The 14,311-nt window shown below is 27.0% G+C and overlaps 4 protein-coding genes across 4 annotated transcripts; 1 reads left to right on the top strand and 3 right to left on the bottom strand.

Moving 5' to 3' along the window:
- Positions 1-47: 47 nt before the first annotated feature.
- GO595_009124 (Serine/threonine-protein phosphatase ppe1) lies at positions 48-959 on the bottom strand (the record flags this gene model as incomplete). The annotated part of the gene is made up of 1 exon (XM_067922775.1): positions 48-959. The coding sequence occupies one exon, from the start codon at positions 957-959 to the stop codon at positions 48-50; it is 912 nt and encodes a 303-aa protein (XP_067770744.1).
- Positions 960-7,380: 6,421 nt separating this feature from the next.
- GO595_009123 (V-type ATPase subunit family protein) lies at positions 7,381-9,690 on the bottom strand (the record flags this gene model as incomplete). The annotated part of the gene is made up of 1 exon (XM_067922774.1): positions 7,381-9,690. One exon carries the CDS (start codon positions 9,688-9,690, stop codon positions 7,381-7,383), a length of 2,310 nt encoding a protein of 769 aa, XP_067770743.1.
- A 1,386-nt stretch (positions 9,691-11,076) lies between these two features.
- On the top strand, positions 11,077-11,355 carry GO595_009122 (uncharacterized protein; the record flags this gene model as incomplete). Its single annotated transcript, XM_067922773.1, has 1 exon — positions 11,077-11,355. The coding sequence occupies one exon, from the start codon at positions 11,077-11,079 to the stop codon at positions 11,353-11,355; it is 279 nt and encodes a 92-aa protein (XP_067770742.1).
- A 913-nt stretch (positions 11,356-12,268) lies between these two features.
- GO595_009121 (bacterial Ig-like domain protein) lies at positions 12,269-14,096 on the bottom strand (the record flags this gene model as incomplete). The annotated part of the gene is made up of 2 exons (XM_067922772.1): positions 12,269-12,286; positions 13,116-14,096. 2 exons carry the CDS (start codon positions 14,094-14,096, stop codon positions 12,269-12,271), a joined length of 999 nt encoding a protein of 332 aa, XP_067770741.1.
- Between the last annotated feature and the right edge of the window lie 215 nt (positions 14,097-14,311).

Raw genomic sequence — 14,311 nt, 5'->3', positions numbered from 1 at the left:
AAAAACACCAAATAAAAGAATAATTTATTCATATGAATATACAAAAATCAAGCGAAGTAACCAGGAATTTGTTCCTTCGGAATCACTCTTTGTGAATCCGGCACTGCTTCGAAAACCTTAAACTCGCATTCCAAATTCTCGTTCACGTTCATAATCGACGCTTTGTTGCCCGATCGATACATATAATTTGGCGCCGACCAAACGGTAACAAGTTGTTTTCCGCCAAAATGCCACTGGTAACCTTCCATCGCGAGTTGGTGCGCTCGAGCAATCATCTTTAGGCCATTGTTGTGGCAAAATTCTTGTGTCGGTCTGATTCCAAATAAGTATCCGGCTCCACGTTGACTAGTTCCCCACCCTTGAATGTCATCGGGATCACTCCAACAAATGTCACAGATCGGTCCGCTGCTCGGAATTTCATTGCGTCGCTCGAAAAGTGCAACTTGATCCACTAATTTAACAGATGGACTGAGGCCACCATGAACACAATAAAGCTTGTTGTTGATAAGCGCAGCCATTGGTAATAAGTCAAATACTTCATTGCAAAGTTTCCAAGGACCAGCATGACCAAAACGTAATACAATTTCTTCATAAAAACCATATAAGGTATTGACTTGACGACACTCATGGTTCCCTCGAAGCATATAAAAGCGGTTGGGATATTTTACCTTGTAAGCAAGAAGAAGTGCAAATGTTTCAATTGAATAATATCCTCGATCAACATAATCACCAAGGAAAAGATATTTAGTATCTGGTGGATCACCACCTACTTCGAAAAGACGAAATACATCATAAAGTTGGCCATGAACATCTCCACAAACAGTAATAGGCGCTGTTAAATTGAGTAAAGTTCCTTCTTGAAAAAGAACATCTTGTGCTATTCTGAATAAGCAGATAAGTTCTCTTTCCTCAAAAGGTTTATGAGCTTTAATTGATGAGATAAGTTTGTCCAAATCCATTTATAAAAATTGACAAACAAAGCTTGTCAAAACATGGTTAACGTCCTATTACTAACCGCCATATTCAAAATTGAGATCAATTTAATCGTAATTTTTTTTTTAATGAATGATAAACAAGGAACAAATGCTCCAAATTCTCCTGAAATAAAAACAAATGACCCCAAGTATCAAATTCTAATTAAACTAGAAAACATTATATTTAATTTAACAAAAGAAAATCTTGATTCATCTATTAAGCAAACAATGAAATTATTTGATTTAAATTATCCATACACATTTAACCTTATTATAAGTAATTTAATTTTTTATGCATTTTTTTCACAAAGTAATGTTAATGATTTATATTTAAATTATTTAGAATTAATTCAAACTCAAGAAGAAGAGCTAAATAAAAACAATTTAAAAGTCATTGAAGTTTTTATTAATTGTATAAATAAAATCCAATCACATGAATCATATTATCTGATTGAAATAATGATAGAAAGAAATTTAATTGATTCAAATATTACGAAAAACATTAAATCAAAATATTTTGCACATTATAAAACAAAAAAAGGAAATATTAAGAATACCTTTTTAAAGCATCATGAAGAACTATCTAAAAATGATTTTGAACTTCATAAGCAATTAATTAAAGAAGGACATAATCCAAATAAACTTCCAAAATTAATTCGAAATGATGAAATAGAAAAACTTCAAGAAATATCATCACAAACAAATTTTACCTTTAATCAAACAATAGAACCATCACTTTATGAAAGATGTGATTTTATAAATCAAAAAAATGTTACATTAATTGATTATGCAGCATTTTTTAGATCAGTTAAATGTTTTAAATATTTACTTATGAATGGTGCAAAAGTAATAAATGCAGGTAATTATGCAGTTGCAGGTGGAAATATTGAAATTATTCATTTATGTGAACAAAATCATTCATCATTTAAAGGATCTCTTGTAACAGCAATTATGTTTCATCGAAATGATATTTTTCGTTATATTTATGAAAATAAATTAGAAGAAATCAAAAATTTACAAAGACTTGGAAATAAATGTATAGCATATTATAATTATGAAATTCTTTCATTTTTAGAAGGAGAACATATGAAAATTAATTCACCAATTATATGTGAAGCAATAAGAATTGGTAATTTATATCTTGTTAAATATTTTCTTCAAAATAATCAAGTTCCAGATAATATTTTACTTAAATTGTTGGAATCCAAAAATATTGAACTCATTAAATATATTCTTGAACAAGAAAATCCTCAAGTAAATTATATACATTTGTTTTATTTAAAATTTGTTTTTATTTATTGGTGTTTTCTAACAAATTTCGGAAATTACATAAATTATTTAAAGAAGCAATTCTTTATGCAATCGAAAATTGTAACATGGAAATAATTGGGTTACTTCTCAAAAATAAAGGAATTAATATTAACGACAAAGATATTTATTTGCTTTTATTAAAATTTATTTTAATAATTTGATATTTAAAAATAACATTTGGAAATTATTTAAATCATTTCAAACAATACTTATGGATTTATCTTTGAAAGGTAAAACAGAAGTAGTTAAATTACTTCTTGAACAAGAAGGAATTGATATCAATGCTAAAGATATTTATTTGTTTTATTTAATATTTATTTTAATAATTTTGGATTTTTAAATAATATTTGGAAATGATTAAAAATATTTTATACAGCACTTATGTATGCATCTCAAAAAGGTCATACAGAAATAGTTAAATTACTTCTTGAACAAGAAGGAATTGATATTAATGCTAAAGATAAAATTTATTTTAATAATATTATAATTCAAAATAATATTTGGAAATTATTTTGATTACTTAGCACAGCACTTATGATTGCATCTCAAAAAGGTTATCCCAAAATATTTAAATTACTTCTTATAAAAGGAATTGATATTAACTCTACAAATGTATATTTCTTATATTTAATTTTTAATAAATAAATTTAATATTTGAAAATAATATTTGAAAATTATTCATATTTCAAACAGCATTTATTTTAGCATCAGCAAATGGATATTTAGATTTAGTCAATTTACTTCTTGAACAAAAAGGAATTGATATTAATGCTAAAGATTTTTATTTGTTTTATTCGGTGTTAATGTAAATGAATCAAAATTTCAAAATAATGTTTGGAAATTATTTAAATTATTTGAAACAGCACTCATGCGTGCATCTGAATATGGTCACATAGATATAGTTAAACTACTTCTTAAACAAAAAGGAATTGATAATGATATCAATGCTAAAGATATTTATTTGTTTTATTTAATATTTATTTTAATAATTTTATATTTCAAAATATTATTTGGGAAATATTTAAATTATTTAAAACAGCACTTATGAAAGCATCTTCAAAAGGTCATACAGAAATAGTTAAATTACTTCTTGAACAAGAAGGAATTGATATTAATGCTAAAGATATTTATTTGTTTTATTTGATATCTATTTTAATAATTTTATATTTCAAAATAATATTTGGAAATTATTAAAATTATCTGAAACAGCACTTATGTATGCATCTGAATATGGTCGTACAGAAATCGTTAAATTACTTCTTGAACAAGAAGGAATTGATATTAATGCTAAAGATAAAATTTATTTTAATAATTTAAAATTTCAAAATAATATTTGGAAATTATTTAAATTATTTAGAACAGCACTTATGAAAGCATCTGAAAAAGGTAAAACAGAAATCGTTAAATTACTTCTTGAACAAGAAGGAATTGATATTAATGCTAAAGATATTTATTTATTTTATTTGATATTTATTTTAATAATTTTATATTTCAAAATAATATTTGGAAATTATTAAAATTATCTGAAACAGCACTTATGTATGCATCTGAATATGGTCGTACAGAAATCGTTAAATTACTTCTTGAACAAGAAGGAATTGATATTAATGCTAAAGATAAAATTTATTTTAATAATTTAAAATTTCAAAATAATATTTGGAAATTATTTAAATTATTTAGAACAGCACTTATGAAAGCATCTGAAAAAGGTAAAACAGAAATCGTTAAATTACTTCTTGAACAAGAAGGAATTGATATTAATGCTAAAGATATTTATTTATTTTATTTGATATTTATTTTAATAATTTTATGTTTCAAAATAATATTTGGAAATTATTTAAATTATTTGAAACAGCGCTTATGTTGACATCTAAAAATGGTGAGATAGAAATTGTTAAATTACTTCTTGTACAAAAAGGAATTGATATTAATGCTAAAAATATTTATTTGTTTTGTTTGATATCTATTTTAATAATTTTCTATTTCAAAATAGTATTTGGAAATTATTAAAATTATCTGAAACAGCACTTATGTATGCATCTTGGAATGATCATACAGAAATTGTTAAATTACTGCTTGAAGAAGAAGGAATTGATATTAATGCTAAAGATATTTATTTGTTTTGTTTAAAACTTATTTATATAATTTGATATTTCAAAATAGTATTTGGAAATTATCTAAAATATTTGAAACAACTCTTATGGTTGCCTCAAGAAGAGCTCATATAGAAATCGTTAAATTACTTCTTGAACAAGAAGGAATTGATATTAATGCTAAAAATATTTATTTGTTTTGTTTAGAATTTATTTTAATAATTTAATATTTCAAAATAATATTTGGAAATTATTTAAATTATTTAAAACAGCACTTATGCGTGCATTTAAAAATGGTCACATAGATATAGTTAAATTACTTCTTGAACAAGAAGGAATTGATATTAATGCTCAAGATATTTATTTGTTTTATTTAATAATTATTTTAATAATTTGATATTTCAAAATAATATTTGGAAATGATTAAAAATATTTTATACAGCACTTATGTATGCATCTGAATATGGTCGTACAGAAATAGTTAAATTACTTCTTGAACAAGAAGGAATTGATATTAATGCTGAAGATATTTATTTGTTTTATTTAGAATTTATTTTAATAATTTAATATTTCAAAATAATATTTGGAAATTATTTAAATTATTTAAAACAGCACTTATTTTGGCATCTTGGAGTGGTCGTACAGAAATCGTTAAATTACTTCTTGAACAAGAAGGAATTGATATAAATGCTAAAAATATTTATTTATTTTATTTAGAATTTATTTTAATAATTTAATATTTCAAAATAATATTTGGAAATTATTTAAATTATTTAAAACAGCACTTATTTTAGCATCTTGGAATGATCATACAGAAATAGTTAAATTACTTCTTGAACAAGAAGGAATTGATATTAATGCTAAAGATACTGATTTGTTTTATTTAATAATTATTTTAATAATTTTATATTTCAAAATAATATTTGGAAATGATTAAAAATATTTTATACAGCACTTATGTATGCATCTGAATATGGTGGTACAGAAATCGTTAAACTCATTAAAAAAAAATAATTGAATTTCCATAGTGTAACGGTCGCCATGAAAAATAAACGTCTTCCTAACTCTTGTGTTAAATTGAGAAATTGCTTTTCACTTTCAAATCATTAATTTGAGAAATTCTTTTTCACTTTCTAATCATTAATTTAAGTAATTCCTTTTCACTTTCAAATCATTAATTTAAGTAAATCCTTTTCACTTTCAAATCATTAATTTAAGTAATTCCTTTTCACTTTCAAATCATTAATTTAAGTAATTCCTTTTCACTTTCTAATCATTAATTTGAGTAATTCCTTTTCACTTTCAAATCATTAATTTAAGTAATTCCTTTTCACTTTCTAATCATTAATTTGAGTAATTCCTTTTTCCTTTCTAATCATTAATTTAAGTAAATCCTTTTCACTTTCTAATCATTAATTTGAGTAATTCCTTTTCACTTTCTAATCATTAATTTGAGTAATTCCTTTTCACTTTCTAATCATTAATTTAAGTAATTCCTTTTCACTTTCAAATCATTAATTTAAGTAAATCCTTTTTCCTTTCTAATCATTAATTTAAGTAAATCCTTTTCACTTTCTAATCATTAATTTGAGTAATTCCTTTTCACTTTCTAATCATTAATTTGAGTAATTCCTTTTCACTTTCAAATCATTAATTTAAGTAATTCCTTTTCACTTTCAAATCATTAATTTAAGTAAATCCTTTTTCCTTTCTAATCATTAATTTAAGTAATTCCTTTTCACTTTCTAATCATTAATTTGAGTAATTCCTTTTTCCTTTCTAATCATTAATTTAAGTAAATCCTTTTCACTTTCTAATCATTAATTTGAGTAATTCCTTTTCACTTTCTAATCATTAATTTGAGTAATTCCTTTTCACTTTCAAATCATTAATTTAAGTAATTCCTTTTCACTTTCAAATCATTAATTTAAGTAATTCCTTTTCACTTTCAAATCATTAATTTAAGTAATTCCTTTTCACTTTCTAATCATTAATTTAAGTAAATCCTTTTTCCTTTCTAATCATTAATTTAAGTAAATCCTTTTCACTTTCTAATCATTAATTTGAGTAATTCCTTTTCACTTTCTAATCATTAATTTGAGTAATTCCTTTTCACTTTCAAATCATTAATTTAAGTAATTCCTTTTCACTTTCAAATCATTAATTTGAGTAATTCCTTTTCACTTTCTAATCATTAATTTGAGTAATTCCTTTTCACTTTCAAATCATTAATTTAAGTAATTCCTTTTCACTTTCAAATCATTAATTTAAGTAATTCCTTTTCACTTTCAAATCATTAATTTAAGTAAATCCTTTTCACTTTCAAATCATTAATTTAAGTAATTCCTTTTCACTTTCAAATCATTAATTTAAGTAATTCCTTTTCACTTTCAAATCATTAATTTAAGTAATTCCTTTTCACTTTCAAATCATTAATTTGAGTAATTCCTTTTCACTTTCTAATCATTAATTTAAGTAATTCCTTTTCACTTTCAAATCATTAATTTAAGTAAATCCTTTTTCCTTTCTAATCATTAATTTAAGTAAATCCTTTTCACTTTCAAATCATTAATTTAAGTAATTCCTTTTCACTTTCAAATCATTAATTTAAGTAATTCCTTTTCACTTTCTAATCATTAATTTAAGTAAATCCTTTTTCCTTTCTAATCATTAATTTAAGTAATTCCTTTTCACTTTCAAATCATTAATTTAAGTAATTCCTTTTCACTTTCTAATCATTAATTTAAGTAAATCCTTTTTACTTTCAAATCATTAATTTAAGTAATTCCTTTTCACTTTCAAATCATTAATTTAAGTAATTCCTTTTCACTTTCTAATCATTAATTTAAGTAAATCCTTTTTACTTTCAAATCATTAATTTAAGTAATTCCTTTTCACTTTCAAATCATTATTCGAACAAAACGAATTCTCTCAAACTGTTCAATATTTTTCTCGACTTTCATTTACATAAAAAGTCGAAAATTCATTTCATCATAAACTTTTTACTGGTACTTAATTCCAATTTTTTCACATTCCTTTTGGAACGACAGAGGTGTAAATTCGTAACCTGTTCCAGAGTAAAACTTTGAAGAGAACTCGACCCACATCAAACGAATTGCGTGCAGCAAAGAAGAGAACGCTTCCATGCCGAGCAAGATGACAACGGAGAACACTGCCCACGCGGCGAATCCGAAGAAGAAAATAATTGGCGCGATTGGCATGTCCATGTTTGCAGTCATGAGGAAGAGTTCATCGTACAGCACGTGCGCCAGCTGCGAGTGCGCCAACGAGAGCGCCCAAAGACGTAAGTACGAAGCCGTGTGACTCAATGCCGACAAAGTGAATTCGATTACGTCGATCAAATTGATGACGAAAGTTTCGACAATACCATTACCGACTCCGTGGACGCACATTTCGATTATTGGGGTCACGAACAACATAATTGGTATTGTCAACACGAACAATATCGCGATGACGTTTTGTACCGTTAGTTGCCCATCGTAAAGCTTTAGCTCGGTGCCTAAACTTGTCGGAGATAATAACATCGATATCAATACTTGTATCAAATTAACTCCGTCTTGTGGCTGCTTCTCTGCCGGCGTACACCACTTCTTTATGATGATACCAACCATGTAACCGAAGAATGAGCCCAAATATACTAATTGCGGTAACCAATGAAGCCATAACTTTAGCCAGTCCTTTCGCTTGATTTGTTTGATGAGTTGTAGGATCATTCCAAACATCATTTGCGTTATACCTAACACAATAGAGATCTTCATCTTCATAGAGTTCAGAAACACTAATTCGTTGTCCTTAAATAACCAAATAGGATCAACACCAAATGGATAAATGTCTTTTCCTTTTTGGTGCCATGTTTGTGTTGACGAATTAGTTTCATCTGGGACATAACGTGAACCAAAGAAGTCAACTGGCAACCCAAAGAACTCATTATATAATAAGCCACAATACATTCCACAAATAGCCATAATAACGATGAAGTATCGGAACCCTAAAAGTTGTTCAAATAGTTCTTCGCCTGTTCCTTTCAACTTAGGATATAAATATATTAATGCAATCCCTGCTAACAAGAAAAATAATGAATGTCCAACATCGCCAAACATTATACCAAACAAAAATGGATACATACAATAAAATGCACCCCCATTAACTTCGTTATGCTCCGGATATCCATACGCATCGTTAAGTGTTTGGAATGGCTCAGTAAATTTGTTGGTCTCGATCCACGTTGGCGGGGGCTCAGTAGTCTGTGATATCCGCACGTCAATCCTGATGGCGGAACCTGCTTCGTTCGTGGCCTCGTCCAAAATGGGCTCCAGCATTGAGATCTTACGCTTTGGGACCCACCCATGATAGATCGCGCGATCTTCAATCGAGGTAAAGTCGGCGTAGTCTAAGTATGTATAGATTAAACATTCTTGAGTGAAGAATAACTTCCAGAACCAGAACTTGCCTTGAAGTTCGGTGAGGAAGGATTTGTTATCGGAATATGATTGTCGTAAAACTTGAACAGTGTCTTCCAATTGGTTCAATAATTCGCTTTCTTGATTCTCGATTCGACTTTCTTCAGTCGGAAAGATGAAAACTTCGGCGCCAAATGATGAGGCTACTTTGGAGAGTTTGCTCTCGAGGATTTGGGATTGGAACCAGACAGTGAAGAAGCCGCGAGTACTGTCTTCTTCAGTAGATGTGGTCATTATAATATTGCCACGGGAAATACGATACATGGTAATGAAAAGTTTGTTCATTTTGGTGGCATCTATGACTCCTGTGATACTATAGAGGAAGTTATTGCCAATAAGTTCCATCTCTACAACACTTGTTTGATCATTTGCAACTGATGCATCGAAATTATGTTCCTTAAGAAGAGGTCTGTAGAAACGAAGTGCATCACGAGTGACATTTAGGTGTTCATATTGGGCCTCAAGAAGTTGTGTATTTTGAATTCGATTTTGAAGTTGACGATGGGCATCTACAACTTCGATTAAAAGATCATGGTTTGAAACACGGTTTGATTGTTGAAGTTGTTCAAATTCAGTGATTGTTAATGGTGGTGATAATAGATCATATTGTTCAAGTTGAGATTGTATATATCGGAGACAACGATCAGCATCTTCGCATTGCATGAAATCATCTGTATAACGTTTATTTATGCCTTTCGAGTTCTCGTCAATTAAATGAATGATATTCCCTTTGGATAGCCGCTTAATAGCAAAGTAAGCGCTCTCATGTGGAACAATCAATTCAACATACTCCATTTCTTCGGGAAAGAACACGGAAGATTCTTTCGTCATTTTTGTTGAAATTAGCACTTTTACATTTCACATATTAACCGAAAAAGCCGTTGTAAATTTGACTTTTTGTCGTTTTTGGGGCCGTTTATTTGTGTTGTTATTTTTTTTTAATTGATGAAATAAAATATTTTATTAAACGAAAGATTTTTATTAACAAAAAAATAAATATTTCAAACTAACAATAAACAGTTCCGTCATCTAAGGTTATTATACATTGATATTTACCAAATTCATCAATTCTGTAATAAAATTTCACATATTCTTTTAAATCAAATTCATCATTTGATTCTTTTTCATTTATTTTTGATTTTAATTTTTTAATTCTTTGCTTTAAGTTTTCTATTTCCTTATTTTCATTAAAATCATTTTGAGATTCTTCTTTATTTTCATTTTGAAGACGAATTCGTTCAAATTCTTTACGTCTTTGTTTGTTAAGTTTGTTAATTCTTGTTTTAATTTGTGTAAATTTTTCATTAAAATTATTTTCGAATTTTTCCATCATTTCATCAAATTCTTTTTGAAGTTCAAACTCGATATTTTGTGAATCTATAATTAAGTTTTGTGATTTTTTAGATATTTGTGTTGAAATTTTTTCTAATTCATTAATTCTTTTTTCGATTTTTTTCTTTCGGTTATTGTACTCTTCAAAAAGTGAATTTTTGCGGTTTTTCAGAATTTTATTGAATTCTTTTGATTGAATTTTCATGTTGTCTTTTGCATTTTGATGAGTTTGTTTTAGATTTTCGATCATGGGAGAGATATTATTGATTTCATTTATTAGATTTGTATATGTTTCATAATCTGATTGTATTATATTGGAACGAGTTAATAACCCTGAAAAAATGGATTCAATGTTTTTAAAAGATTCATTAAACCTATTGTCAAACGACTTAAAACTTTCCTGTAATGGTTGGATCATGCTTTGAATTTGATAAGGATAATCATTGTCAAGTATCTTTGAAATACTTTTAAGTTTTTGATCAAGATTAGTATGTTTGTTTTGCATTTGTGTTACCTCAGAACTCAAAAAAGAAATGGAAGAAGCAATTTTATTGGAATTCATTGACGAAAATTGCATTGATTGAACATATGATTTTATTTTTCTTTCAATAGCATCCAAACGAAACATTAATGATTCACATCTTTTTATTGTTGATGGTGAATTTTGATAAGTCGAATTTAATGGTATTTCTTGAATAATGTTAAAATTTGGAGATGATGTCACTCCTTTTCGATGTCCACTTGTTTGTGGCTTTGGGTATATAATTCGAGGGGATTTATTTAAAATTAATTGTGGATATTGATGATTCATATGATTTTTAATAATACGTTATTTCATAAAAAAGAAAAATGTCAAATAATTTTGAATTTAAATAAAAATGACATATGGAAGACCAGCTCCTTGAAGGTATTCGTTCACTTGAAAGACAAGCATTTGTGAACTATGTAAGCGTTACAGATAAAAACGGATATTCTATTGCAGCAAGTGGTGACGCAAATAAAATGACTGCTGCATATCTTAGAGAAGTTCAAAATTGTATCGAAGAAATCTTTCCAGATGCAACAAGCATTAAGACTGTTATAGAAGGAAATACAAAGTCTGTTGTTATTGGAGAGCAAAGCGGTTTTCTGGTTGGAGTTCAAGTGACTAAAGATCTGTTTTAATAAATTTTTTTGTTCATCACTTCGTACCATGAACAAAATAACTTATAGATATATATTACAAAATGCGAAATTATTGCTTTTTTTAATCCATTTAAATGAAGAACTGATATTAAACAAAAAAACCATTTTAACCAGCTTATTTATAAGTAAGCCTATACCTTACATAAATTTTCAGTAAAACTCAATTTCTTTATCATTTGTTTCATTTTCATTTATAAACATTTTACCTCTAGATTTAAATTGATAATTTAATTAATTAAACATTTTTTATTATTAAGTAGTAAACTTCTCGAGAATGCTACACCAGAAACTTCTCTTACACTATCATTTAATAATGATGAGCATTCAATAGAATTAAATGCATTCATTTTTTGTAACTTAAGTAATATGTGATACTTCATCTTTACTGATGTATTGATTTGGTGGTGGGCATTTTCTTAAATCTGATTTCGTGTCAATATACAGAATATTATGAGATCTCGTTTATTTTCATCAAACCATATAAATATATGAGGAATCAAATGGGAAATAAAGAATTTCTTTGGGATTAGAATGTCATTAAAGCAAAAGAAAACACATAATCACTGACTTTATTTATTCTTTTAAAACTTTCAAATACATTGAGAAGTAATATCAGAAATTCATCATATATGATGTTCATATGAACCTGTGGATCAAAGATGTTTTTCCTGAGGAAGCATCTCCAATAAAATATATTATCATATATGGATAATCTTTGTTTTCTTTGTATTAATAAGTACATAAATTCTATCCTTCTTGAAATAAAACATTTATTTTTGGATGAGAACACTTTTGATTATGAATTAGACATTTTATACTAATTCAAGGAAATGGAATAATCCTTAAATGTTTATCCAATAAGATCTTTTATTCGTATTTGTTAAATAATATATTAATCTGATGGATAACACTACACATTCTAAAAATATATTGAAGAAGATATTTAAAATATTTAAACTAAACTAATGTTTATTTATCATATAAATAAATGCATATTGCATTTCGTTATATTGCAAAATGTTTTGCTGATTCTTATTACAACAAATAATTAATTGTATATATTTATTTATTAGTTTCAAATATTAAATGTGATTAAAATATTTATCATCTTCAAAATCTTTGGCAAATGGATCTTCTTCCGCATTAAATGTAGTCAATCCAAATGAAAAACTATTAACTTGTGAAACATCTGTTTGTATTACATCATCTGTTTCTTTTTCGAGAGATTTATTATTTCGATTTTTATGATGATTATAAAGAATTAAAATTATAATAATTGCTATAATTATAAGAATGAAAATAACAACACAAATAACAATAATGATAATAATATTCGTTTCATTATTTTGTTGGTTATCTTTTTCTTTATATTGAAGAATAGTATAAAATTCGGAATAAAATTTAATATATGTCGAATAAATAATAATCGTATATTCATAATGAATTAAAAATGTGTTAACATAAATATGTGTCGATTCAATTTTTGTTAATGTCATCGAATTTATTATAAAACTTTTCGTTAATATCGTTTGCGTAATTGAATTCGTATATGTAACAATAAATGAATGCGATAATGATGAAAATAATGGAAATGATTTCGTTATTATATTTATCAATGTCATTGACTGACTAAATGTATTCGACTTACTAAATGTATTTGATTTAGTGAATGTTCGTGTTGATGGTTCATTTGATAGAAAGAAATGCGATGTATTACTCAATGTTCCATAGTTATCGACTGATGCAACATGAACATAAAGATCGCCATTCTTAATATTTGATATAGTTCCATTTGTTGTGTTGTAAGCGTTCGCGGTATCTTTCGTAATATTCGTTCTTTCATTTTCATCAATAATGTAATAATATTCTTTGACATATGTCGTAAGATTAAATTGAACTATTTGTGAATTATAATATGCATTTTCATTTATTATTTTACCAATAACTTTATAATTAATAATCTCTGTTACATAATTGTTATCTGTATTAATTTCAACTGATCGTTCACCTTCGATTCTTGTTATATTTGGTGGATTTAGTTTATGTGGTTCAACTGAATTATCATATGAATTTTGAAGTGATGTTCGTTGATATAAATAACAAATAGTATTCATAAGAAGTTGTCGCTCATATAATGTTGCACTTGCTAATGTATGTCCTGTTTGAATCATCGCTGTGTTTTTATATGTTGTCAAATAATAATGCGGATTCCCATATCTTAAATCTGAATATCCGTCAAGTTCCCATGAATATGATTCGGCTTCTGTAAAACTTCCTTCAGATCCAATAGCAAATTCACCGAGTTCAGCCCAAACATCACCAAATGCTGCATTTGAAGTTGTGTGTGTTAGATTTATTGGTAAAACGCCACTTGGAATGTTGTACGGATAATTAGTAACTAAACCACGCATCGTGACTTTGATTTCATTGGAATAATGACCCCAACTTGAACTAAGTGTGCCTGGAGAGCAATAGCCAGAAACAACACATGGCTCTGTTCCAAGTTTAATTCCAAATTTGTCTGCAATTTGTCCATAGCCAAAAGAGTTCCCATAAAAATAACCAACAACATCATTACCATATAAAACACCATAACCAAGATCAATATATTGTGAAACACGTTGAACTGTTTCACTCTTCGGTTGACAATAAGGTCCGCCATTATTGTCCATAAATCCAACGACGGTGATATCATAATTTAACATACTTTCTAAACTCATCGATTCAAAATCACTACTTGAGATTGGTGTAACACTTATGATTTTTTCTTGTGTATCAAAATTCATTCCTAAACTTTCAAAACTATAATTTACATCATTATATATATAATAACCTCCTTCAACCCAAACTTTAAGAATAGCAGAAAGTGGAAGTGTAAAATTTATTGTTGGTTGTGAATTACATACAAAATTGACTTCAGTGCCTGCGTTTGGAT

The sequence above is a fragment of the Histomonas meleagridis genome (genome assembly GCF_020186115.1).
Source record: "Histomonas meleagridis strain 2922-C6/04-10x chromosome Unknown contig_84, whole genome shotgun sequence".
Classification (NCBI taxonomy): domain Eukaryota; phylum Parabasalia; order Tritrichomonadida; family Dientamoebidae; genus Histomonas; species Histomonas meleagridis.
The sequence above is the reverse complement of the archived record's forward strand: the minus strand, read 5'-3'. Positions and strand labels throughout refer to the sequence as shown.